This window comes from Salvelinus fontinalis, chromosome 26 (genome assembly GCF_029448725.1).
Source record: "Salvelinus fontinalis isolate EN_2023a chromosome 26, ASM2944872v1, whole genome shotgun sequence".
Classification (NCBI taxonomy): Eukaryota; Metazoa; Chordata; class Actinopteri; order Salmoniformes; family Salmonidae; genus Salvelinus; species Salvelinus fontinalis.
Genome location: NC_074690.1, coordinates 17,051,441 through 17,078,486, shown reverse-complemented (window position 1 = coordinate 17,078,486; position 27,046 = coordinate 17,051,441). Strand labels below are relative to the sequence as shown.

The window sequence follows — 27,046 nt, the reverse complement described above, 5'->3', positions numbered from 1 at the left end:
TCGCTACTTTTATAGTCTCGCTACTGTATATAGCCTGTCTTTTTACTGTTGTTTTATTTTTTTACTTACCTATTGTTCACCTAACACCTTTTTTGCACTATTGGTTAGAGCCTGTAAGTAAGCATTTCACTGTAAGGTCTACACCTTTTGTATTCGGTGCACGTGACAAATAAACTTTGATTTGATTTGATTTGAGACTCTGCATACAGAATTCTGCAAAAATGTCCTCCATGTACAACGTAAAACACCAAATAATGAATGCAGAGCAGAATTAGGCCGATACCCGCTAATTATCAAAATAGAGAAAAGAGAAGTTAAATTCTACAACCACCTAAAAGGAAGCAATTCCCAAACCTTCCATAACAAAGCCTTCCCCTACAGAGAAATAAACCTGGAGAAGAGGCCCCTAAGCAAGCTGGTCCTGGGGCTCTTTTCACAAACACAAACACACCCCAAAGGGCCCCAGGACAGCAACACAATTACACCCAACTAAATCATGAGAAAACAAAAAGCTAATTACTTGACACATTGGAAAGAATTTACAAAAAACTGAGCAAACTAGAATGCTATTTGGCACTAAACAGAGAGTACAGAGTGGCAGAATACCTGCCCACTGTGACTGACCCAAAATGAAGGAAATCTTTGACAATGTACGGACTCAGTGAGCATAGCCTTGCTATTGCGAAAGTCCGCCGAAGGCAGACCTGGCTCTCAAGAGAAGACAGACTATGTGCACACTGCCCACAAAATGAGTTGGAAACTGAGCTGCACTTCCTAACCTCATGCCAAATATATGACCATATTAGAGGCACATATTTCCCACAATGAATTCGAAAACAAATCCAATTTGATAAACTCCCATATCTATTGGGTGAAATACCACAGTGTGCAATCACAGCAGCAAGATTTGTGACCTTTTGCCCTAAGAAAAGGGCAACCAGTGAAGAACAAACGCCATTGTAAATACAACCTATATTTATGTTTATTTATTTTCACTTTTTTTTCACATCGTTACAACACTGTATATAGACATAATATGACATTTGAAATGTCTTTATTATTTTGGAACTTTTGTGAATGTAATGTTTACTGTTCATTTTATGTTTATTTCACTTTTGTTTATTATCTATTTCACCTGCTTTGGAGATGTAAACATATGTTTCCCATGCCAATAAATCCCCTTAAATTGAAAATATTTTATTGAGAGAGAGACAAACACACACACGCACACACATGAAAATAACACATACATTGACATGTATGGATGTAAATTTAGCAAAATGGCATAACGTGGCATCTCTCATCATTTTATTTACTTTTTTCAAAAACCCACGGGCTGTATTTGATTGACCCTCATTTATTGAAATTGAATCAATTCATGTATTTATTATTATTGAACGTATTATTCTGATCACTTTTTTTCTTGATAAATTCCGATTGGTACCGGTCGTATCTAGTTATCATAGCTACAAAGTCATAATTATGGTTTAATCCCGCCTATCTCTACAATGTATCTTCTTGAAACCTTACCCACTCTGCTAACCTTATACCTAACTCTACCCTTGAATGAATACCAAAAAGCAAATGTTTGTTTTCATGAATTTGTACGATAAATTCAATTTTTACTTCTTTGTGGCTGTGGTAACTAGTGACCACGGAAGCCAGTGTCGTGACGTATTCAATGTGCGACCGCTTGCATGAAATCGACACATGACACAATCAGTCGTGATGTATTTTGCAACAGGCGTCTGGTCGTCCAGGCGAAGAGAGTATACACGAAAATTATGTGGTCCAGGTATCGGTTCATTTGGGTAAATACATGTTGCTACATATTTCTGAATTAATTGGAGTCAGTCAAGACAATACTAAACATGCTGACGTCTAATAGTGTGTGCTACATTTTGGTTAGAGAATTTTTTTTGCTGCACGCTTTGGTCCCAAATCCTTTCGGTGTGTTGTTGGAGGCTCTGACATGACACATGCGGGCTAGCTTCAAACGTGGTTCAAGTTAGCTAGCTAGCATACCGGTAGTTAGGATTCACAGTAGCCAATAATCAAAACATTGTATTGCCGTGCCAGTATGTACATTGCCAGAGAGTAGGTAACGCTACTGTGAACTAGCTATTTGAGTTATATATTAGTTAAATTAGGCATCTTAAGGGCATGTTTTTCTCAGCGTGTGGTGTCTATAGTACGTCTAGCCAGTCGGCTGAGGAGGCAAAGAAGGGAAAAATAGAAGGCAAGGGTCAGGTGTCTTGTTTTCCTTCCTCGGACCCAACTGAAGGCACTCAAATGGGGAGCCATACCCTGGAGACCATGACCTATTCGAGTCATTCACTCAAAAGCGGTAAGCTCTCAGCCGTCCAGTCAAACACACGGCTAGAGCTATTAGTCCCTCTCTCACACAAGAGCAGGATAAAGCACAAACTTAAAGTGGAGCCTTCCATTGTCTCTGCTCCAGTCCTCCCTAGTGTAGCTATTAGCAACCATGGGCTTGAACCTGACTCTGAGTGCATTGCTCCCACAGACAACACTCAAGCAAATCTGAGATCAGATCTAAAGCAGATCTCTGTGTCTCATACCTGCTCTGACCTGCCCCTGAGTCAGTCCCCCTCCATGCACTCCCCTTGCCCTCCCTCCACAGTGCACATCAATAGACAGCCCCTGCCAGTCACACACGCCTCTTACCTCTGCTGCAGCCCTGTGGCACAGGTCCACGACCCATCCCTAACCACAACCACAGCCCCCATTAGATCCACAAACCATAGACAATGCCTGAAAAGGGGCCTAAAGCACAACAGAAAAGGAGTCTCTCCTCTCTCCATGCGACACAAGAGGCATTCGCGGCGCCGGTGTAACATCCAGTTCTGGTGCCAGGTGTGGCTGAAGCGGGGGCACAGAAAGTGGCGGAGAGCCAGGTGTCTCCACTGGTTCTCCATGATCAGAGCTAAAAGACTGGCGGAAACCAGGAGACTCCTGTCTATTGTCAACACACAGATGTCTTATAAATACACTGGGGAATTGGAGGAAAGTCAGAAATGGCAGAAGGTACGCAAAGGAAAAGAAGTGGTCACTACGGCCATTGCATGTGATGGTCAAGGCCTGGACAGTGCAGAGGACAGCCAGGCAAGTTCAAATTGCATTACACCAACATAGCAGTCAATACAAAGTCCATGAGCATGTACATGTCATCCATTTATATGCTCAGGCCTATCCAAACACATTTATAAATCAATACAAGAGACCCATACTGACAGCAATAAAATCCAAAATAGCTAAATACTGTTTACTTATTTAGGCAAAGGGGAGTTTGGAACAGAAGGTGTGTCCGTCTGTGGGCACATCAGTGCTGTGTAGCAACCCTGTCAAGGAGGAGGACCAGGGCATAGTCAGAGCTAGGGATGCGGCCACCGCCACTAAACAGGACACATTGGTGACAAAGCGAGCAGTGCTGCATCTACCTCAGAGCCAGTGGGCGTCCACGGACGTCAGCTGGGAAGCAACAACGACGCTCATCCATGGTACATTTGTTTTTCTTAAACTTTTAAAATGTTTCCTTAAGTGCTGCCTTGAGTGTCTAATGTTCTTTCTATCTCCGTAGAGTTCCTTGACTGCTTCTATGTGAAGTACGGAAGTTTCATCCCATTGAGCAAGAGCGATGTACTGAAGCACCTTAACAAGAAGCTGAACACTGACCTTACTAAGGGGCAAGTACATAATAAATACAACAGAGAAGACATGGTTTTAGTTCCCTCACTTCATAATGCAATATGAGTAGTATGCCCTGTTTTTCCTGATCATGTGGCCTGACTTGGGTATACTAGGCCAGGGCTGCCCAACCCTCTTCCTGGAGATCTACTGTCCTGTAGGTTTCCAGTGCAACCCTCTTCCTAGAGATCTACCGTCCTGTTGGTTTCCAGTGCAACCCTCTTCCTGGAGATCTACCGTCCTGTAGGTTTTCAGTCCAACCCTCTTTCTAGAGATCTACTGTCCTGTTGGTTTTCAGTCCAACCCTCTTTCTAGAGATCTACCGTCCTGTTGGTTTTCAGTCCAACCCTCTTTCTAGAGATCTACCGTCCTGTAGGTTTTCAGTCCAACCCTCTTTCTAGAGATCTACCGTCCTGTTGGTTTTCAGTCCAACCCTCTTTCTAGAGATCTACCGTCCTGTTGGTTTTCAGTCCAACCCTCTTTCTAGAGATCTACCGTCCTGTAGGTTTTCAGTCCAACCCTCTTTCTAGAGATCTACCGTCCTGTTGGTTTTCAGTCCAACCCTCTTTCTAGAGATCTACCGTCCTGTTGGTTTTCAGTCCAACCCTCTTTCTAGAGATCTACCGTCCTGTTGGTTTTCAGTCCAACCCTCTTTCTAGAGATCTACCGTCCTGTAGGTTTTCAGCCCAACTGTAATTTACCACACCTGATTCTATTTATTAGCTGTTTATTAGCTGCACACCAAGCTGAATCAAGTATTTTAGGTTAGGGTTGGACTGAAAACTTACAGGACAGTAGAACTGGAAGAGGGTTGGGCAACCCTGCTCTAGGCCCTAGCTGTATCTTATATCTCTGGCCCTGGACAACTTTAGACCCAAGGTATAGCCTATCCTGTTGAGTTCACATGGTCAAGGAAAAACTCAGGGCCCTAGGAATTATGAGGCTCTCTACTAAAGAACAAAACAATGTTCTGTTCTGCCCTCTTTCATAGGAAGTATTTAATCTCTGCAGTAGTAATGAAGTACCAGGCTGTCCTAGCGCATAGAATGATGCCCGCTTTCCAGGTGGTCTACAACAAGCACACTCTGACACTGGAAGACTTGTCTACGCTGGACGATCAGAACTGGCTCAATGACCAGGTTGGTGCCTTTGACCCAAATCCACCAATTTTACCATGATATACAGTGCCTTTGGAAAGTATTCAAACCCCTTGACTTTAACAAATTTTTGATGCGTTACAGCCTTATTCATAACTGGATTAAATAAAAATCCTCAGGAATCTACACACAATACCCCATATTGACAAACCGAAAAGAGGTTATTTGACATTTTAGAAAATAAATAAAAAACATAAATACTTTATTCAGACCCTTTGCTATGAGACTTGAACATTGAGCTCAGGTGCATATTGTTTCTATTGATCATCCTTGAGATGTTTCTACAACTTGATTGGAGTCTACCTGTGGTCAATTCAATTGATTGGACAAGATTTGGAAAGGTGCACAACCGTCTATATAAGATCCCACAGCTGACAGTGCATGTCAGAGCAAAAAACAAGCCATAAGGTCGAAGAATTCGTCTGTAGAGCTCAGAGACAGGATTGTGTCAAGGCACAGATCTGGGAGGGGTACCAGAAAATGTCTGCAGCGTTGAAGATCCCCAGTAACACAGTGGCCTCCATCATTCTTAAATTAAAAGTTTGGAACCATCAAGACTCTTCCTCGAGCTGGCCGCCCGGCCAAACTGAGCAATCGGAGGAATAAGGGCCTTGGTCACATAGGTGACCAAGAACCCGATGGTCACTCTGACAGAGTTCCAGAGTTCCTCTGTGGAGATGGGAGAATCTTCCAGAAGGACAACCATCTCTGCAGCACTCCACCAATCAGGCCTTTATGGTAGAGTGGCCAGACGGAAGCTACTCCTCAGTAAAAGGCACATGACAGCCCGTTTGGAGTTTGCCAAAAGGTACCTAAAGACTCTCAGACCTTGAGAAACAAGATTCTCTGGTCTGATGAAACCAAGATTGAAGTCTTTGGCCTGAATACCAAGCGTCACGTCTGGAGGAAACCTGGCACCATCCCTACGGTGAAGCATGGTGGTGGCAGCATCATGCTGTGTGGATGTTTTTCAGCGGCAGGGAGACAAGTCAGGATCAAGGCAAAGATGAATGGAGCAAAGTACAGCGAGATCCTTCATGAAAACCTGCTTCAGACCGCTCAGGACCTCAGACTTGGGCAAAGGTTCACCTTCCAACAGGACAACGATCATAAGCACACAGCCAAGACAACGAAGGAGTAGCTTCGGGACAAGTCTCTGACTGTCCTTGATTTGCCCAACCAGACGAGTTTCAGGAGAAAGTTCTTTGTTTCTGGCCATTTTGAGCCTGTAATCGAACCAACAAATGATGATCCTCCAGATACTCAATTAGTCTAAAGAAGGCCAGTTTTATTGCTTCTTTAATCAGAACAACAGTTTTCAGCTGTGCTAACATAATTGCAAAAGGCTTTTCTAATGATCAGTTAACCTTTTAAAATTATAAACTTGGATTAGCTAACACAACGTGCCATTGGAACACAGGAGTTATGGTTGCTGATAATGGGCCTCTATGCCTATGTAGATAATCCATAAAAAATCAACCTCTGCCATATCGTGGATTCAGAGCTAATAGAACTCAAAGGGTTTTCTTTAATGGAAGCGTCTCTAATGTTAAACATGTAAAGTGTGGTGTACAGCAGGGCAGCTCTCTAGGCCCTCTATTCTTTTCTATTTTTACCAAAGTGACTGGCATTCCAGCTACAATAGTCATTTACAACATTAACAATGTCTACACTGTATTTCTGATCAATTTGATGTTATTTTAATGGACCAAAAATGTGCTTTTCTTTCAAAAACAAGGACATTTCTAAGTGACCCCAAACTTTTGAACGGTGGTATATATCCATAGACTGATATATAGTGTTATATACGGTCCTGAATGAATTGTGAATAATGATGAGTGAGGAAGTTAGTCACACAAATATCATACCCCAAGACATGCCGACCTCTCACCAATACAATATTCGTGAGTTAGCATTTTTTGAAGGGTATGATATTTCTGCATTCGATTCATTTAGGAATATCCTTAACCATGGTAGCATCCACATGAATGTAGAACTGTTTGACTCAAATGACACTACGTTATTTACCATTCATTTCTAATGGGCACAAAATAATCTGAAACACAACCGAAACACACAGCAAATGCATCCAACAAATTTGTCACAAGCTTCATGTAAAGATTGATTGCTAGGAATATGGGACCAAATACTAAACTTTTGACTATAATACACACAAAGGAATTTGTCCCAATACTTTCGTTCCCCTAAAATAGGGGCACTATGTACTAAACGTGCTGTAATTTCAGTTGATAATTCCCTCAAATTAAAGTTGTCAGTCTGCACTTCAACCTCAGTCATTGTATAATTTCTATTTCAATTTTCATTGTAAGGTCATGAATATGTATGGAGAATTAATCATGGAGTCTGCACAACACAAGGTAGGTTTTATTTCCCATTATATTTCCTCCATTCTATCAAGAAATATTCATAATGTATTATAATGATGTGTTACATTTATAATAATGAGTCTGATCACAGAGGGGTAGAAATTCAACAATAGCCTGAGTCCTGATGCAGTTGCACTTATATAACAAATGGGAGCAACTTTGATTGTCGTCCCTCCATTTGATGCATGTGGTCTTGGTTCCTGAATGAACGTTTTTTTATTTTTTTACTTTTCTAGGTCCATTTCTTTAACAGCTTCTTCCACCGACAGCTCATGACCAAAGGATATGAAGGGGTGAAGAGGTGGACCAAGAAGGTAAAGGCTGAATTTCAGATTGTTGAACTTTGTTTTGATCTTTCAGAATGGATGTCACTCAAAAGCTTCTGATAAACATTGGAGATGGGGTCTGTTCTGTTTCAATTCAGGAGATTATTTGTGATGTACATCAACTTTTATTGGTGATAATGGAATTGACCCCAGGGTCGTTCATTTTAGCTTTCCATTACAACTTTTTTTATTTTTACATTCCGTATTCTAATGAGCACAACCACTGTTTCACTTCGTGCAAACCGTTTTCTACCCTACTGAACACATCCCTGGCGTCTGTTTCACTTCGTGCAAACCGTTTTTTACCCTACTAAACACATCCCTGGCGTCTGTTTCACTTCGTGCAAACCGTTTTCTACCCTACTGAACACATCCCTGGCGTCTGTTTCACTTCGTGCAAACCGTTTTCTACCCTACTGAACACATCCCTGGCGTCTGTTTCACTTCGTGCAAACCGTTTTCTACCCTACTGAACACATCCCTGGCGTCTGTTTCACTTCGTGCAAACCGTTTTCTACCCTACTGAACACATCCCTGGCGTCTGTTTCACTTCGTGCAAACCGTTTTCTACCCTACTGAACACATCCCGGGCGTCTGTTTCACTTCGTGCAAACCGTTTTCTACCCTACTGAACACATCCCTGGCTTCTGTTTCACTTCGTGCAAACCGTTTTCTACCCTACTGAACACATCCCTGGCGTCTGTTTCACTTCGTGCAAACCGTTTTCTACCCTACTGAACACATCCCTGGCTTCTGTTTCACTTCGTTCAAAACGTTTTCTACCCTACTGAACACATCCCTGGCGTCTGTTTCACTTCGTGCAAACCGTTTTCTACCCTACTGAACACATCCCTGGCGTCTGTTTCACTTCGTGCAAACCGTTTTCTACCCTACTGAACACATCCCTGGCGTCTGTTTCACTTCGTGCAAACCGTTTTCTACCCTACTGAACACATCCCTGGCGTCTGTTTCACTTCGTGCAAACCGTTTTCTACCCTACTGAACACATCCCTGGCGTCTGTTTCACTTCGTGCAAACCGTTTTCTACCCTACTGAACACATCCCTGGCGTCTGTTTCACTTCGTGCAAACCGTTTTCTACCCTACTGAACACATCCCTGGCGTCTGTTTCACTTCGTGCAAACCGTTTTCTACCCTACTGAACACATCCCTGGCGTCTGTTTCACTTCGTGCAAACCGTTTTCTACCCTACTGAACACATCCCTGGCGTCTGTTTCACTTCGTGCAAACCGTTTTCTACCCTACGGAACACATCCCTGGCTTCTGTTTCACTTCGTGCAAACCGTTTTCTACCCTACTGAACACATCCCTGGCGTCTGTTTCACTTCGTGCAAACCGTTTTCTACCCTACTGAACACATCCCTGGCGTCTGTTTCACTTCGTGCAAACCGTTTTCTACCCTACTGAACACATCCCTGGCGTCTGTTTCACTTCGTGCAAACCGTTTTCTACCCTACTGAACACATCCCTGGCGTCTGTTTCACTTCGTGCAAACCGTTTTCTACCCTACTGAACACATCCCTGGCGTCTGTTTCACTTCGTGCAAACCGTTTTCTACCCTACTGAACACATCCCTGGCGTCTGTTTCACTTCGTGCAAACCGTTTTCTACCCTACTGAACACATCCCTGGCGTCTGTTTCACTTCGTGCAAACCGTTTTCTACCCTACTGAACACATCCCTGGCGTCTGTTTCACTTCGTGCAAACCGTTTTCTACCCTACTGAACACATCCCTGGCGTCTGTTTCACTTCGTGCAAACCGTTTTCTACCCTACTGAACACATCCCTGGCTTCTGTTTCACTTCGTGCAAACCGTTTTCTACCCTACTGAACACATCCCTGGCGTCTGTTTCACTTCGTGCAAACCGTTTTCTACCCTACTGAACACATCCCTGGCGTCTGTTTCACTTCGTGCAAACCGTTTTCTACCCTACTGAACACATCCCTGGCGTCTGTTTCACTTCGTGCAAACCGTTTTCTACCCTACTGAACACATCCCTGGCGTCTGTTTCACTTCGTGCAAACCGTTTTCTACCCTACTGAACACATCCCTGGCGTCTGTTTCACTTCGTGCAAACCGTTTTCTACCCTACTGAACACATCCCTGGCGTCTGTTTCACTTCGTGCAAACCGTTTTCTACCCTACTGAACACATCCCTGGCGTCTGTTTCACTTCGTGCAAACCGTTTTCTACCCTACTGAACACATCCCTGGCGTCTGTTTCACTTCGTGCAAACCGTTTTCTACCCTACTGAACACATCCCTGGCGTCTGTTTCACTTCGTGCAAACCGTTTTCTACCCTACTGAACACATCCCTGGCGTCTGTTTCACTTCGTGCAAACCGTTTTCTACCCTACTGAACACATCCCTGGCGTCTGTTTCACTTCGTGCAAACCGTTTTCTACCCTACTGAACACATCCCTGGCGTCTGTTTCACTTCGTGCAAACCGTTTTCTACCCTACTGAACACATCCCTGGCGTCTGTTTCACTTCGTGCAAACCGTTTTCTACCCTACTGAACACATCCCTGGCGTCTGTTTCACTTCGTGCAAACCGTTTTCTACCCTACTGAACACATCCCTGGCGTCTGTTTCACTTCGTGCAAACCGTTTTCTACCCTACTGAACACATCCCTGGCGTCTGTTTCACTTCGTGCAAACCGTTTTCTACCCTACTGAACACATCCCTGGCGTCTGTTTCACTTCGTGCAAACCGTTTTCTACCCTACTGAACACATCCCTGGCGTCTGTTTCACTTCGTGCAAACCGTTTTCTACCCTACTGAACACATCCCTGGCGTCTGTTTCACTTCGTGCAAACCGTTTTCTACCCTACTGAACACATCCCTGGCGTCTGTTTCACTTCGTGCAAACCGTTTTCTACCCTACTGAACACATCCCTGGCGTCTGTTTCACTTCGTGCAAACCGTTTTCTACCCTACTGAACACATCCCTGGCGTCTGTTTCACTTCGTGCAAACCGTTTTCTACCCTACTGAACACATCCCTGGCGTCTGTTTCACTTCGTGCAAACCGTTTTCTACCCTACTGAACACATCCCTGGCGTCTGTTTCACTTCGTGCAAACCGTTTTCTACCCTACTGAACACATCCCTGGCGTCTGTTTCACTTCGTGCAAACCGTTTTCTACCCTACTGAACACATCCCTGGCGTCTGTTTCACTTCGTGCAAACCGTTTTCTACCCTACTGAACACATCCCTGGCGTCTGTTTCACTTCGTGCAAACCGTTTTCTACCCTACTGAACACATCCCTGGCGTCTGTTTCACTTCGTGCAAACCGTTTTCTACCCTACTGAACACATCCCTGGCGTCTGTTTCACTTCGTGCAAACCGTTTTCTACCCTACTGAACACATCCCTGGCGTCTGTTTCACTTCGTGCAAACCGTTTTCTACCCTACTGAACACATCCCTGGCGTCTGTTTCACTTCGTGCAAACCGTTTTCTACCCTACTGAACACATCCCTGGCGTCTGTTTCACTTCGTGCAAACCGTTTTCTACCCTACTGAACACATCCCTGGCGTCTGTTTCACTTCGTGCAAACCGTTTTCTACCCTACTGAACACATCCCTGGCGTCTGTTTCACTTCGTGCAAACCGTTTTCTACCCTACTGAACACATCCCTGGCGTCTGTTTCACTTCGTGCAAACCGTTTTCTACCCTACTGAACACATCCCTGGCGTCTGTTTCACTTCGTGCAAACCGTTTTCTACCCTACTGAACACATCCCTGGCGTCTGTTTCACTTCGTGCAAACCGTTTTCTACCCTACTGAACACATCCCTGGCGTCTGTTTCACTTCGTGCAAACCGTTTTCTACCCTACTGAACACATCCCTGGCGTCTGTTTCACTTCGTGCAAACCGTTTTCTACCCTACTGAACACATCCCTGGCGTCTGTTTCACTTCGTGCAAACCGTTTTCTACCCTACTGAACACATCCCTGGCGTCTGTTTCACTTCGTGCAAACCGTTTTCTACCCTACTGAACACATCCCTGGCGTCTGTTTCACTTCGTGCAAACCGTTTTCTACCCTACTGAACACATCCCTGGCGTCTGTTTCACTTCGTGCAAACCGTTTTCTACCCTACTGAACACATCCCTGGCGTCTGTTTCACTTCGTGCAAACCGTTTTCTACCCTACTGAACACATCCCTGGCGTCTGTTTCACTTCGTGCAAACCGTTTTCTACCCTACTGAACACATCCCTGGCGTCTGTTTCACTTCGTGCAAACCGTTTTCTACCCTACTGAACACATCCCTGGCGTCTGTTTCACTTCGTGCAAACCGTTTTCTACCCTACTGAACACATCCCTGGCGTCTGTTTCACTTCGTGCAAACCGTTTTCTACCCTACTGAACACATCCCTGGCGTCTGTTTCACTTCGTGCAAACCGTTTTCTACCCTACTGAACACATCCCTGGCGTCTGTTTCACTTCGTGCAAACCGTTTTCTACCCTACTGAACACATCCCTGGCGTCTGTTTCACTTCGTGCAAACCGTTTTCTACCCTACTGAACACATCCCTGGCGTCTGTTTCACTTCGTGCAAACCGTTTTCTACCCTACTGAACACATCCCTGGCGTCTGTTTCACTTCGTGCAAACCGTTTTCTACCCTACTGAACACATCCCTGGCGTCTGTTTCACTTCGTGCAAACCGTTTTCTACCCTACTGAACACATCCCTGGCGTCTGTTTCACTTCGTGCAAACCGTTTTCTACCCTACTGAACACATCCCTGGCGTCTGTTTCACTTCGTGCAAACCGTTTTCTACCCTACTGAACACATCCCTGGCGTCTGTTTCACTTCGTGCAAACCGTTTTCTACCCTACTGAACACATCCCTGGCGTCTGTTTCACTTCGTGCAAACCGTTTTCTACCCTACTGAACACATCCCTGGCGTCTGTTTCACTTCGTGCAAACCGTTTTCTACCCTACTGAACACATCCCTGGCGTCTGTTTCACTTCGTGCAAACCGTTTTCTACCCTACTGAACACATCCCTGGCGTCTGTTTCACTTCGTGCAAACCGTTTTCTACCCTACTGAACACATCCCTGGCGTCTGTTTCACTTCGTGCAAACCGTTTTCTACCCTACTGAACACATCCCTGGCGTCTGTTTCACTTCGTGCAAACCGTTTTCTACCCTACTGAACACATCCCTGGCGTCTGTTTCACTTCGTGCAAACCGTTTTCTACCCTACTGAACACATCCCTGGCGTCTGTTTCACTTCGTGCAAACCGTTTTCTACCCTACTGAACACATCCCTGGCGTCTGTTTCACTTCGTGCAAACCGTTTTCTACCCTACTGAACACATCCCTGGCGTCTGTTTCACTTCGTGCAAACCGTTTTCTACCCTACTGAACACATCCCTGGCGTCTGTTTCACTTCGTGCAAACCGTTTTCTACCCTACTGAACACATCCCTGGCGTCTGTTTCACTTCGTGCAAACCGTTTTCTACCCTACTGAACACATCCCTGGCGTCTGTTTCACTTCGTGCAAACCGTTTTCTACCCTACTGAACACATCCCTGGCGTCTGTTTCACTTCGTGCAAACCGTTTTCTACCCTACTGAACACATCCCTGGCGTCTGTTTCACTTCGTGCAAACCGTTTTCTACCCTACTGAACACATCCCTGGCGTCTGTTTCACTTCGTGCAAACCGTTTTCTACCCTACTGAACACATCCCTGGCGTCTGTTTCACTTCGTGCAAACCGTTTTCTACCCTACTGAACACATCCCTGGCGTCTGTTTCACTTCGTGCAAACCGTTTTCTACCCTACTGAACACATCCCTGGCGTCTGTTTCACTTCGTGCAAACCGTTTTCTACCCTACTGAACACATCCCTGGCGTCTGTTTCACTTCGTGCAAACCGTTTTCTACCCTACTGAACACATCCCTGGCGTCTGTTTCACTTCGTGCAAACCGTTTTCTACCCTACTGAACACATCCCTGGCGTCTGTTTCACTTCGTGCAAACCGTTTTCTACCCTACTGAACACATCCCTGGCGTCTGTTTCACTTCGTGCAAACCGTTTTCTACCCTACTGAACACATCCCTGGCGTCTGTTTCACTTCGTGCAAACCGTTTTCTACCCTACTGAACACATCCCTGGCGTCTGTTTCACTTCGTGCAAACCGTTTTCTACCCTACTGAACACATCCCTGGCGTCTGTTTCACTTCGTGCAAACCGTTTTCTACCCTACTGAACACATCCCTGGCGTCTGTTTCACTTCGTGCAAACCGTTTTCTACCCTACTGAACACATCCCTGGCGTCTGTTTCACTTCGTGCAAACCGTTTTCTACCCTACTGAACACATCCCTGGCGTCTGTTTCACTTCGTGCAAACCGTTTTCTACCCTACTGAACACATCCCTGGCGTCTGTTTCACTTCGTGCAAACCGTTTTCTACCCTACTGAACACATCCCTGGCGTCTGTTTCACTTCGTGCAAACCGTTTTCTACCCTACTGAACACATCCCTGGCGTCTGTTTCACTTCGTGCAAACCGTTTTCTACCCTACTGAACACATCCCTGGCGTCTGTTTCACTTCGTGCAAACCGTTTTCTACCCTACTGAACACATCCCTGGCGTCTGTTTCACTTCGTGCAAACCGTTTTCTACCCTACTGAACACATCCCTGGCGTCTGTTTCACTTCGTGCAAACCGTTTTCTACCCTACTGAACACATCCCTGGCGTCTGTTTCACTTCGTGCAAACCGTTTTCTACCCTACTGAACACATCCCTGGCGTCTGTTTCACTTCGTGCAAACCGTTTTCTACCCTACTGAACACATCCCTGGCGTCTGTTTCACTTCGTGCAAACCGTTTTCTACCCTACTGAACACATCCCTGGCGTCTGTTTCACTTCGTGCAAACCGTTTTCTACCCTACTGAACACATCCCTGGCGTCTGTTTCACTTCGTGCAAACCGTTTTCTACCCTACTGAACACATCCCTGGCGTCTGTTTCACTTCGTGCAAACCGTTTTCTACCCTACTGAACACATCCCTGGCGTCTGTTTCACTTCGTGCAAACCGTTTTCTACCCTACTGAACACATCCCTGGCGTCTGTTTCACTTCGTGCAAACCGTTTTCTACCCTACTGAACACATCCCTGGCGTCTGTTTCACTTCGTGCAAACCGTTTTCTACCCTACTGAACACATCCCTGGCGTCTGTTTCACTTCGTGCAAACCGTTTTCTACCCTACTGAACACATCCCTGGCGTCTGTTTCACTTCGTGCAAACCGTTTTCTACCCTACTGAACACATCCCTGGCGTCTGTTTCACTTCGTGCAAACCGTTTTCTACCCTACTGAACACATCCCTGGCGTCTGTTTCACTTCGTGCAAACCGTTTTCTACCCTACTGAACACATCCCTGGCGTCTGTTTCACTTCGTGCAAACCGTTTTCTACCCTACTGAACACATCCCTGGCGTCTGTTTCACTTCGTGCAAACCGTTTTCTACCCTACTGAACACATCCCTGGCGTCTGTTTCACTTCGTGCAAACCGTTTTCTACCCTACTGAACACATCCCTGGCGTCTGTTTCACTTCGTGCAAACCGTTTTCTACCCTACTGAACACATCCCTGGCGTCTGTTTCACTTCGTGCAAACCGTTTTCTACCCTACTGAACACATCCCTGGCGTCTGTTTCACTTCGTGCAAACCGTTTTCTACCCTACTGAACACATCCCTGGCGTCTGTTTCACTTCGTGCAAACCGTTTTCTACCCTACTGAACACATCCCTGGCGTCTGTTTCACTTCGTGCAAACCGTTTTCTACCCTACTGAACACATCCCTGGCGTCTGTTTCACTTCGTGCAAACCGTTTTCTACCCTACTGAACACATCCCTGGCGTCTGTTTCACTTCGTGCAAACCGTTTTCTACCCTACTGAACACATCCCTGGCGTCTGTTTCACTTCGTGCAAACCGTTTTCTACCCTACTGAACACATCCCTGGCGTCTGTTTCACTTCGTGCAAACCGTTTTCTACCCTACTGAACACATCCCTGGCGTCTGTTTCACTTCGTGCAAACCGTTTTCTACCCTACTGAACACATCCCTGGCGTCTGTTTCACTTCGTGCAAACCGTTTTCTACCCTACTGAACACATCCCTGGCGTCTGTTTCACTTCGTGCAAACCGTTTTCTACCCTACTGAACACATCCCTGGCGTCTGTTTCACTTCGTGCAAACCGTTTTCTACCCTACTGAACACATCCCTGGCGTCTGTTTCACTTCGTGCAAACCGTTTTCTACCCTACTGAACACATCCCTGGCGTCTGTTTCACTTCGTGCAAACCGTTTTCTACCCTACTGAACACATCCCTGGCGTCTGTTTCACTTCGTGCAAACCGTTTTCTACCCTACTGAACACATCCCTGGCGTCTGTTTCACTTCGTGCAAACCGTTTTCTACCCTACTGAACACATCCCTGGCGTCTGTTTCACTTCGTGCAAACCGTTTTCTACCCTACTGAACACATCCCTGGCGTCTGTTTCACTTCGTGCAAACCGTTTTCTACCCTACTGAACACATCCCTGGCGTCTGTTTCACTTCGTGCAAACCGTTTTCTACCCTACTGAACACATCCCTGGCGTCTGTTTCACTTCGTGCAAACCGTTTTCTACCCTACTGAACACATCCCTGGCGTCTGTTTCACTTCGTGCAAACCGTTTTCTACCCTACTGAACACATCCCTGGCGTCTGTTTCACTTCGTGCAAACCGTTTTCTACCCTACTGAACACATCCCTGGCGTCTGTTTCACTTCGTGCAAACCGTTTTCTACCCTACTGAACACATCCCTGGCGTCTGTTTCACTTCGTGCAAACCGTTTTCTACCCTACTGAACACATCCCTGGCGTCTGTTTCACTTCGTGCAAACCGTTTTCTACCCTACTGAACACATCCCTGGCGTCTGTTTCACTTCGTGCAAACCGTTTTCTACCCTACTGAACACATCCCTGGCGTCTGTTTCACTTCGTGCAAACCGTTTTCTACCCTACTGAACACATCCCTGGCGTCTGTTTCACTTCGTGCAAACCGTTTTCTACCCTACTGAACACATCCCTGGCGTCTGTTTCACTTCGTGCAAACCGTTTTCTACCCTACTGAACACATCCCTGGCGTCTGTTTCACTTCGTGCAAACCGTTTTCTACCCTACTGAACACATCCCTGGCGTCTGTTTCACTTCGTGCAAACCGTTTTCTACCCTACTGAACACATCCCTGGCGTCTGTTTCACTTCGTGCAAACCGTTTTCTACCCTACTGAACACATCCCTGGCGTCTGTTTCACTTCGTGCAAACCGTTTTCTACCCTACTGAACACATCCCTGGCGTCTGTTTCACTTCGTGCAAACCGTTTTCTACCCTACTGAACACATCCCTGGCGTCTGTTTCACTTCGTGCAAACCGTTTTCTACCCTACTGAACACATCCCTGGCGTCTGTTTCACTTCGTGCAAACCGTTTTCTACCCTACTGAACACATCCCTGGCTTCTGTTTCACTTCGTGCAAACCGTTTTCTACCCTACTGAACACATCCCTGACGTCTGTTTCACTTCGTGCAAACCGTTTTCTACCCTACTGAACACATCCCTGGCGTCTGTTTCACTTCGTGCAAACCGTTTTCTACCCTACTGAACACATCCCTGGCGTCTGTTTCACTTCGTGCAAACCGTTTTCTACCCTACTGAACACATCCCTGGCGTCTGTTTCACTTCGTGCAAACCGTTTTCTACCCTACTGAACACATCCCTGGCGTCTGTTTCACTTCGTGCAAACCGTTTTCTACCCTACTGAACACATCCCTGGCGTCTGTTTCACTTCGTGCAAACCGTTTTCTACCCTACTGAACACATCCCTGGCGTCTGTTTCACTTCGTGCAAACCGTTTTCTACCCTACTGAACACATCCCTGGCGTCTGTTTCACTTCGTGCAAACCGTTTTCTACCCTACTGAACACATCCCTGGCGTCTGTTTCACTTCGTGCAAACCGTTTTCTACCCTACTGAACACATCCCTGGCGTCTGTTTCACTTCGTGCAAACCGTTTTCTACCCTACTGAACACATCCCTGGCTTCTGTTTCACTTCGTGCAAACCGTTTTCTACCCTACTGAACACATCCCTGACGTCTGTTTCACTTCGTGCAAACCGTTTTCTACCCTACTGAACACATCCCTGGCGTCTGTTTCACTTCGTGCAAACCGTTTTCTACCCTACTGAACACATCCCTGGCGTCTGTTTCACTTCGTGCAAACCGTTTTCTACCCTACTGAACACATCCCTGGCGTCTGTTTCACTTCGTGCAAACCGTTTTCTACCCTACTGAACACATCCCTGGCGTCTGTTTCACTTCGTGCAAACCGTTTTCTACCCTACTGAACACATCCCTGGCGTCTGTTTCACTTCGTGCAAACCGTTTTCTACCCTACTGAACACATCCCTGGCGTCTGTTTCACTTCGTGCAAACCGTTTTCTACCCTACTGAACACATCCCTGGCGTCTTTCACTTCGTGCAAACCGTTTTCTACCCTACTGAACACATCCCTGGCGTCTGTTTCACTTCGTGCAAACCGTTTTCTACCCTACTGAACACATCCCTGGCGTCTGTTTCACTTCGTGCAAACCGTTTTCTACCCTACTGAACACATCCCTGGCGTCTGTTTCACTTCGTGCAAACCGTTTTCTACCCTACTGAACACATCCCTGGCGTCTGTTTCACTTCGTGCAAACCGTTTTCTACCCTACTGAACACATCCCTGGCGTCTGTTTCACTTCGTGCAAACCGTTTTCTACCCTACTGAACACATCCCTGGCGTCTGTTTCACTTCGTGCAAACCGTTTTCTACCCTACTGAACACATCCCTGGCGTCTGTTTCACTTCGTGCAAACCGTTTTCTACCCTACTGAACACATCCCTGGCGTCTGTTTCACTTCGTGCAAACCGTTTTCTACCCTACTGAACACATCCCTGGCTTCTGTTTCACTTCGTGCAAACCGTTTTCTACCCTACTGAACACATCCCTGACGTCTGTTTCACTTCGTGCAAACCGTTTTCTACCCTACTGAACACATCCCTGGCGTCTGTTTCACTTCGTGCAAACCGTTTTCTACCCTACTGAACACATCCCTGGCGTCTGTTTCACTTCGTGCAAACCGTTTTCTACCCTACTGAACACATCCCTGGCGTCTGTTTCACTTCGTGCAAACCGTTTTCTACCTTACTGAACACATCCCTGGCGTCTGTTTCACTTCGTGCAAACCGTTTTCTACCCTACTGAACACATCCCTGGCGTCTGTTTCACTTCGTGCAAACCGTTTTCTACCCTACTGAACACATCCCTGGCGTCTGTTTCACTTCGTGCAAACCGTTTTCTACCCTACTGAACACATCCCTGGCGTCTGTTTCACTTCGTGCAAACCGTTTTCTACCCTACTGAACACATCCCTGGCGTCTGTTTCACTTCGTGCAAACCGTTTTCTACCCTACTGAACACATCCCTGGCGTCTGTTTCACTTCGTGCAAACCGTTTTCTACCCTACTGAACACATCCCTGGCGTCTGTTTCACTTCGTGCAAACCGTTTTCTACCCTACTGAACACATCCCTGGCTTCTGTTTCACTTCGTGCAAACCGTTTTCTACCCTACTGAACACATCCCTGACGTCTGTTTCACTTCGTGCAAACCGTTTTCTACCCTACTGAACACATCCCTGGCGTCTGTTTCACTTCGTGCAAACCGTTTTCTACCCTACTGAACACATCCCTGGCGTCTGTTTCACTTCGTGCAAACCGTTTTCTACCCTACTGAACACATCCCTGGCGTCTGTTTCACTTCGTGCAAACCGTTTTCTACCTTACTGAACACATCCCTGGCGTCTGTTTCACTTCGTGCAAACCGTTTTCTACCCTACTGAACACATCCCTGGCGTCTGTTTCACTTCGTGCAAACCGTTTTCTACCCTACTGAACACATCCCTGGCGTCTGTTTCACTTCGTGCAAACCGTTTTCTACCCTACTGAACACATCCCTGGCGTCTGTTTCACTTCGTGCAAACCGTTTTCTACCCTACTGAACACATCCCTGGCGTCTGTTTCACTTCGTGCAAACCGTTTTCTACCCTACTGAACACATCCCTGGCGTCTGTTTCACTTCGTGCAAACCGTTTTCTACCCTACTGAACACATCCCTGGCGTCTGTTTCACTTCGTGCAAACCGTTTTCTACCCTACTGAACACATCCCTGGCGTCTGTTTCACTTCGTGCAAACCGTTTTCTACCCTACTGAACACATCCCTGGCGTCTGTTTCACTTCGTGCAAACCGTTTTCTACCCTACTGAACACATCCCTGGCGTCTGTTTCACTTCGTGCAAACCGTTTTCTACCTTACTGAACACATCCCTGGCGTCTGTTTCACTTCGTGCAAACCGTTTTCTACCCTACTGAACACATCCCTGGCGTCTGTTTCACTTCGTGCAAACCGTTTTCTACCCTACTGAACACATCCCTGGCGTCTGTTTCACTTCGTGCAAACCGTTTTCTACCCTACTGAACACATCCCTGGCGTCTGTTTCACTTCGTGCAAACCGTTTTCTACCCTACTGAACACATCCCTGGCGTCTGTTTCACTTCGTGCAAACCGTTTTCTACCCTACTGAACACATCCCTGGCGTCTGTTTCACTTCGTGCAAACCGTTTTCTACCCTACTGAACACATCCCTGGCGTCTGTTCCCCTGTGTCCTGCAGGTGGATCTCTTCTCCAAGGCTCTGCTGCTGATACCCATTCACCTGGAGATCCACTGGTGTCTGGTGACGGCTGACACCGCCAGCAAGAGGATCCACCTCTACGACTCCCAGGGCATCGTTTTCAAGGAGGCTGCTGAGGTAACGTTGACATAACTTTTACTGATTTAACTTTTGTTTCTACAGGTTATTCTCATTGAGATCAAATCTAAATCAGACCTCACAACTGATGCCTCCCTACACCAGCTTTATGTGTGTCTGAATGCATTGGTGGTAGGGAAGACTCAAGCATATTTTAATAGGATGAACATGAAAATGCTTTATTTTATTTTAGCTATAATATGCTACTGTGGCTAAATATCTCACTTGACTGAAAGGAATGCTTTCATTTCATCCATACCCTTGCCCTGCACATTGTGGAATGACTTAACCAGTAGTGAATGTGTCCATATTCAATAACACAATATACATTCCAGTGATGTAAATGTTTAAACAAAATCGAGATCCTTACCTTTAAGAAAAATCCTTAACTGAAAAACATGTTTTATTTTTTTTGCCCACAAATTTAAAATCACTGTGCATTTTTCACAAAACATATTATTTTCTGTGTGTAGCCTAACTGGATTATATGGCTATAAAGACCTGGGGAAAGTTGTGTAATTTAAATAAAAACCAGAGAGGAAGAGGCAAACTTTTGGCTACTTTGGTGAATTTGGGAGGCATGCAAGACAAGACATATGCACACTGGCCTGCCTGCCCCTCTCTCTCCCCACGCTGGCCTGCCTCCCCCCTCCTCTCTCTCTCTCACGCTGGCCTGCCTCCCCCCTCCTCTCTCTCCCTCGCGCTGGCCTGCCTCCCCCCTCCTCTCTCTCCCTCAAGCTGGCCTGCCTGCCCCCTCCTCTCTCTCCCTCGAGCTGGCCTGCCTCCCCCCTCCTCTCTCTCTCTCGCGCTGGCCTGCCTGCCCCCTCCCCTCTCTCCCTCGCGCTGGCCTGCCTCCCCCCTCCTCTCTCTCCCTCGCGCTGGCCTGCCTCCCCCCTCCTCTCTCTCCCTCGCGCTGGCCTGCCTCCCCCCTCCTCTCTCTCCCTCGCGCTGGCCTGCCTCCCCCCTCCTCTCTCTCCCTCGCATTGGCCTGCCTGCCCCCTCTCTCTCTCAATGGCCTGCCTCCCCCCTCCTCTCTCTCTCTCGCGCTGGCCTGCCTCCTCCTCTCTCTCTCTCGCGCTGGCCTGCCTCCCCCCTCCTCTCTCTCTCTCGCGCTGGCCTGCCTCCCCCCTCCTCTCTCTCTCGCGCTGGCCTGCCTCCCCCCTCCTCTCTCTCCCTCGCATTGGCCTGCCTGCCCCCTCTCTCTCTCAATGGCATGCCTGCCCCCTCTCTCTCTCAATGGCCTGCCTCCCCCCTCCTCTCTCTCCCTCGAGCTGGCCTGCCTCCCCCCTCCTCTCTCTCCCCCGCGCTGGCCTGCCTCCCCCCTCCTCTCTCTCCCTCGCGCTGGCCTGCCTCCCCCCTCCTCTCTCTCCCTCGCGCTGGCCTGCCTCCCCCCTCCTCTCTCTCCCTCGCGCTGGCCTGCCTCCCCCCTCCTCTCTCTCCCTCGCATTGGCCTGCCTGCCCCCTCTCTCTCTCAATGGCCTGCCTCCCCCCTCCTCTCTCTCTCTCGCGCTGGCCTGCCTCCCCCCTCCTCTCTCTCTCTCGCGCTGGCCTGCCTCCCCCCTCCTCTCTCTCTCTCGCGCTGGCCTGCCTCCCCCCTCCTCTCTCTCCCTCGCATTGGCCTGCCTGCCCCCTCTCTCTCTCTCAATGGCCTGCCTCCCCCTTCCTCTCTCTCCCTCGAGCTGTTCTGCCTGCCCCCTCCTCTCTCTCTCTCACGCTGTTCTGCCTCCCCCCTCCTCTCTCTCTCTCGCGCTGTTCTGCCTCCCCCCTCCTCTCTCTCTCTCGCGCTGTTCTGCCTCCCCCCTCCTCTCTCTCTCTCGCGCTGGCCTGCCTCCCCCCTCCTCTCTCTCGCGCTGGCCTGCCTCCCCCCTCCTCTCTCTCGCGCTGGCCTGCCTGCCCCTTCCTCTCTCTCCCTCGCATTGGCCTGCCTGCCCCCTCCTCTCTCTCCCTCGCGCTGGCCTGCCTCCCCCCTCCTCTCTCTCCCTCGAGCTGGCCTGCCTGCATCCTCCTCTCTCTCCCTCGAGCTGGCCTGCCTGCATCCTCCTCTCTCTCCCTCGAGCTGGCCTGCCTGCATCCTCCTCTCTCTCCCCACGCTGGCCTGCCTGCCCCTTCCTCTCTCTCCCTCGCATTGGCCTGCCTGCCCCCTCCCCTCTCTCCCTCGCGCTGGCCTGCCTCCCCCCTCCTCTCTCTCTCTCGCGCTGGCCTGCCTGCCCCCTCCTCTCTCTCCCTCGAGCTGGCCTGCCTGCCCCCTCCTCTCTCTCCCTCGAGCTGGCCTGCCTGCCCCCTCCTCTCTCTCCCTCGAGCTGGCCTGCCTGCCCCCTCTCTCTCCCTCGAGCTGGCCTGCCTGCCCCCTCTCTCTCCCTCGAGCTGGCCTGCCTGCCCCGCCCCCACTCTCCCTTGTGCTGTCTCGCCTGCTCTTTCTCTTCGCCAATGTTGCCAGTGTGTGTTCAGTCTTCGGTCTGTTGCGTGTGGAATATGCCAGCCTATTTATTGATGATAGGCCCTGCTTTACTGAAGTTGCAAGACAGATTGCGAGATAGATAGGTCTAGTACACGGTTCTTCCTCTCTCTGCCTGGTGGCCAACCTGCCTATACTGTGCCTCTCCCCTTTGTGTTTGTGTTCTCGGCAGTACAGCAACTAATCAGTCTCCTCCGTTTCAAGTTCCAAAAATACCAATCTTAGCAGTCGATTCCTAGTGGAATCGAGTCTTAACACAAACATTTTTATTCACGTGGAATTGTATTTTATTATAATTTAATGGAAAACGAATAAAAAATGGTTTTTATTTGTCACATCCCTAATATATTCATGTTTTATCATAGCTTAATTAAATTGTTACTTGCTTAAAATTGTATTTGTTACTTGAACAAATACAATTTCCAATCATTAAAATGCTATTTCACCTGATTTAATGTAGACGAAGTCAACATTTAATTTTTTCTCCCCCCTTTCCATTCTATAGAATGTTTTAAGGTACATACATACTGAAGCGAAGGAGAGGAAGCAAACTGCATTTCAAAATGGCTGGAAGATGTATATCAACGAGGTATGATACATTGAGCTGTGTGTGGATCTTTGAAATTGAGTTTTAATGTTTGCTTGATCATTTTTTAACACAATAGAACAAAAATACTGGTCTTTAAGGGATTGCCTGCAGAAATCCTGCCAAAAATGCCATTTGAAATGTAGCCCATGATAATCACTGTTTTGGGTGTCTAACTCCTATTGATTTTTCGCAGAGAATACCACAACAGACAAATGAAAACGACTGTGGAGTTTTTGTGTTAGAGGTACCAGTGTATTTAAAAATATATATCCTTGATTATTTGAATTGTCTGCTTTTATCGTCATGTACCTCTGTGTCAGTGCAATCTTAATAAAGTATTACTTTCTGTCTCACTCACCCTGTTCATTCGTGTACCTTTCTCTCAGTACTGCAGGTGCCTTGCTTTGGGGAAACCGCTGCAATTCTCCCAAGGGGACATGCCGACTGTGCGAAAGAGAATCTACAGAGAGCTCTGTGAATGCAAGCTACAGGGCTGACAAAATGGACCTTTCACCTTTTCACCATCCTCACTCACCTCACCTGGGTCATACTAATTAAGGCACACTGTAGCAAAATGTTTTGCAATGGTAAAAAAAAGTTGAGATTGTCCTGTCTTTCAAGAATCCTTGAGCCATAGAAAATGGGGGGGGGGGGGGTTGGTTTGGACCCTGTCATTGTGTTAGCTGATATATCTAATTAGTGGAGAAGCATCTCCACCCCATATTCTGACAACCTGTCATTTCAAGCCGCATGGTAGCAGACTGACTAGCTGGTATTTATTTTAGCTTATGGTGTAACAAAATATGTTGTGAACAGTCTGTAATGACAGCAGACTAGTTGGTCTCCTAGATGTTGACATTTTTATTTTATAAAGAACTTGTATGAACTTGGTACTTACTGACTTAACAAAGTCTGAGGCAACTCTATATACGTGTGTCCACTGTTTTTCAATGTTTATTGCATAATTCTACATGAGCTTCAACAACGCTTAGACTATTGTTGAAGGCGGCAGACCGAATAGCAACTTACCATTGAATGTATTGAACATACGGAAAGTATTCTATCTAGTTTTTGTTCACAATTTCGTTATAGTTTGTGTTTTAGACATTTCTGTATGGGTCAAATTTAAGTTTTTTTGAATTGGAAAAATTGCATTCATTTAAATGTATTCTGTTGTCACTTTGTCAGTTAGATTTGCAATTTACCTTTAAGACTTAAGTTTTCCTATTATGTCATGTCTATCTCCCGGAGGCTCAGTTCTGTAACAGGTCAGCAGGAGGTTAATTTGGATCAGGTTTTGAGCCATTAAAAAGTAAATCAGGGCCCTTATTCATAAAGCGTGTTAAGGTAGGACTGCTCGGAGAAGCTTTGAGAATACAGTCCCAGAAGGATACATAATGTTTTTGTGTCTTTGTCACCTTACTTTCAAGAAAGACATAATCTGGTATTTTTATTTAACCAGGCAAGTCAGTTAAGAACAAATTCTTATTTACAATGAAGGGCTACCGGGGAACAACTGCCTTGTTCAGGGGTAGAACGACAGATTTTTACCTCGTCAGTTCGGGGATTTGATCCAGCAACCTTTCGGTTACTGGCTCTAACCACTTGGCAACCTGCCGCCCCAATATTGAACAAAGTTATTGTAAAGTATATGTACATAATAATGTTAAAGTAACTAAATTAATTTGATTTAGAGCCACTCTGTGTGCATTATTTTACCTAATGTATTGTACATATTTTCACTTAACAGATTTGATATGCATGTTGAGATTATGAATAATGGTGAGATATATATACATACATTTGGACACGTACTCAATACAGGATTTTTCTTTATTATTACTACGTTCTACATTGTAGAATAATAGTGAATACATCAAAACTATGAAATAACACATGGAAACATGTAGTTACCAAAAAAGTGTAAAACAAATCAAATTATATTTTATATTTGAGATTCATTAAAGTAGCCACCCTTTGCCTTGATGACAGCTTTGCTCACACTTGACATTATCTCAACCAGCTTCATGATGGAGTCACCTGGAATGCATTTCAATTAACAGGTGTGCCTTGTTCATTTGTGGAATTTCTTCCTTAATGCGTTTGAGCCAATCGGTTGTGTTGTGACAAGGTAGGGGTGGTATATAGAAGATAGCCCTATTTGGTAAAAGACCAAGTCCATATATGGCAAGAACAGCTCAAAAAGCAAAGAGAAATGATAGTCCATCATTACTTTAAGACATGAAGATCAGTCAATATGGAACATTTCAAGAACTTTGAAAGTTTCTTCAGTTGCAAAAAAACATCAAGATCAATGATGACACTGGCTCTCATGAGGACCGCCACAGGAAATGAAGACCCAGAGTTACCTCTGCTGCAGAGGATAAGTTCGTTAGAGTTACCAGCCTCAGAAATTGCAGCCAAAATAAATGCTTCAGAGTTCAAGTAACAGGTACATTTCATCAACTGTTCAGAGGAGACTGCGTGAATCAGGCCTTGATGGTTGAATTGCTGCAAATAAACCACTACTAAAGAACACCAATAAGAAGAAGAGACTTGCTTGGGCCAAGGAACACGACCAATGGACATTAGACCGGTGGAAATCTGTCCTTTGGTCTGATGAGTCCAAATTTGTGATTTTTGGTTCAAACCACCGTGTCTTTGTGAGACGCAGAGTTGGTGAACAGAAGATCTCTGCATGTGTGGTTCCCACCGTGAAGCATGGAGGAGGTGTGATGGTGTTTTGCTGGTGACATTGTCTGTGATTTATTTAGATTTCAAGGCACACTTAACCAGCATGGCTACCACAGCATTCTGCAGCAATACGCCATCCCATCTGGTTTGCTCTTAGTGGGACTATCCATTTTTTGTTTCTCAACAGGACAATGACCCAAAACACCTCCAGGCTGTCTAAGGGCAATTTGACCAAGAAGGACAGTGATGGAGTGCTGCATCATGACCTGGCCTCCACAATCACCCAACCTAAACCCAATTGAGATGGTTTGGGATGAGTTGGACCGAAAGGCAGGAAAAGCAGCCAACAAGTGCTCAGCATATGTGGGAACTCCTTCAAGACTGTTGGAAAAGCATTCCGGGTGAAGCTGGTTGAAAGAATGCCAAGAGTGTTCAAAGCTGTCCTCAAGGCAAAGGGTGGCTACTTTGAAGAATATGAAATATACTTTGTTGGTTACTACATGATTCTATTTGTGTTATGATACAGGCCTCCCGAGTGGCGCAGTGGTCTAAGACACAAGAGGTGTTACTGCAGTACCTGGTTCAAATCCAGGCTGCATCACATCCGGCCGTGATTGGGAGTACCATAGGGCGGCGCACAATTGGCCCGGCGTAGGCCGTCATTGTAAATAAGAATTTGTTCTTAACTGACATGCCTTGTTAAATAAAACTAAAAATGTCATAGTTTGATGCTTCTCTATTATTCTACAATGTAGAAAATAGAAAAATAAAGAAAAACCCTTGAATGAG

General features: G+C 46.5%; 1 protein-coding gene across 1 annotated transcript; it reads left to right on the top strand.

The window, feature by feature from the left end:
* Positions 1–1,564: 1,564 nt before the first annotated feature.
* On the top strand, positions 1,565–27,046 carry LOC129823759 (uncharacterized). The gene is made up of 10 exons (XM_055882720.1): positions 1,565–3,126; positions 3,299–3,521; positions 3,602–3,707; positions 4,700–4,847; positions 7,196–7,243; positions 7,489–7,566; positions 20,382–20,519; positions 23,480–23,563; positions 23,757–23,807; positions 23,950–27,046. The coding sequence occupies exons 1-10, from the start codon at positions 2,164–2,166 to the stop codon at positions 24,058–24,060; spliced, it is 1,950 nt and encodes a 649-aa protein (XP_055738695.1). The 5' UTR covers positions 1,565–2,163; the 3' UTR covers positions 24,061–27,046.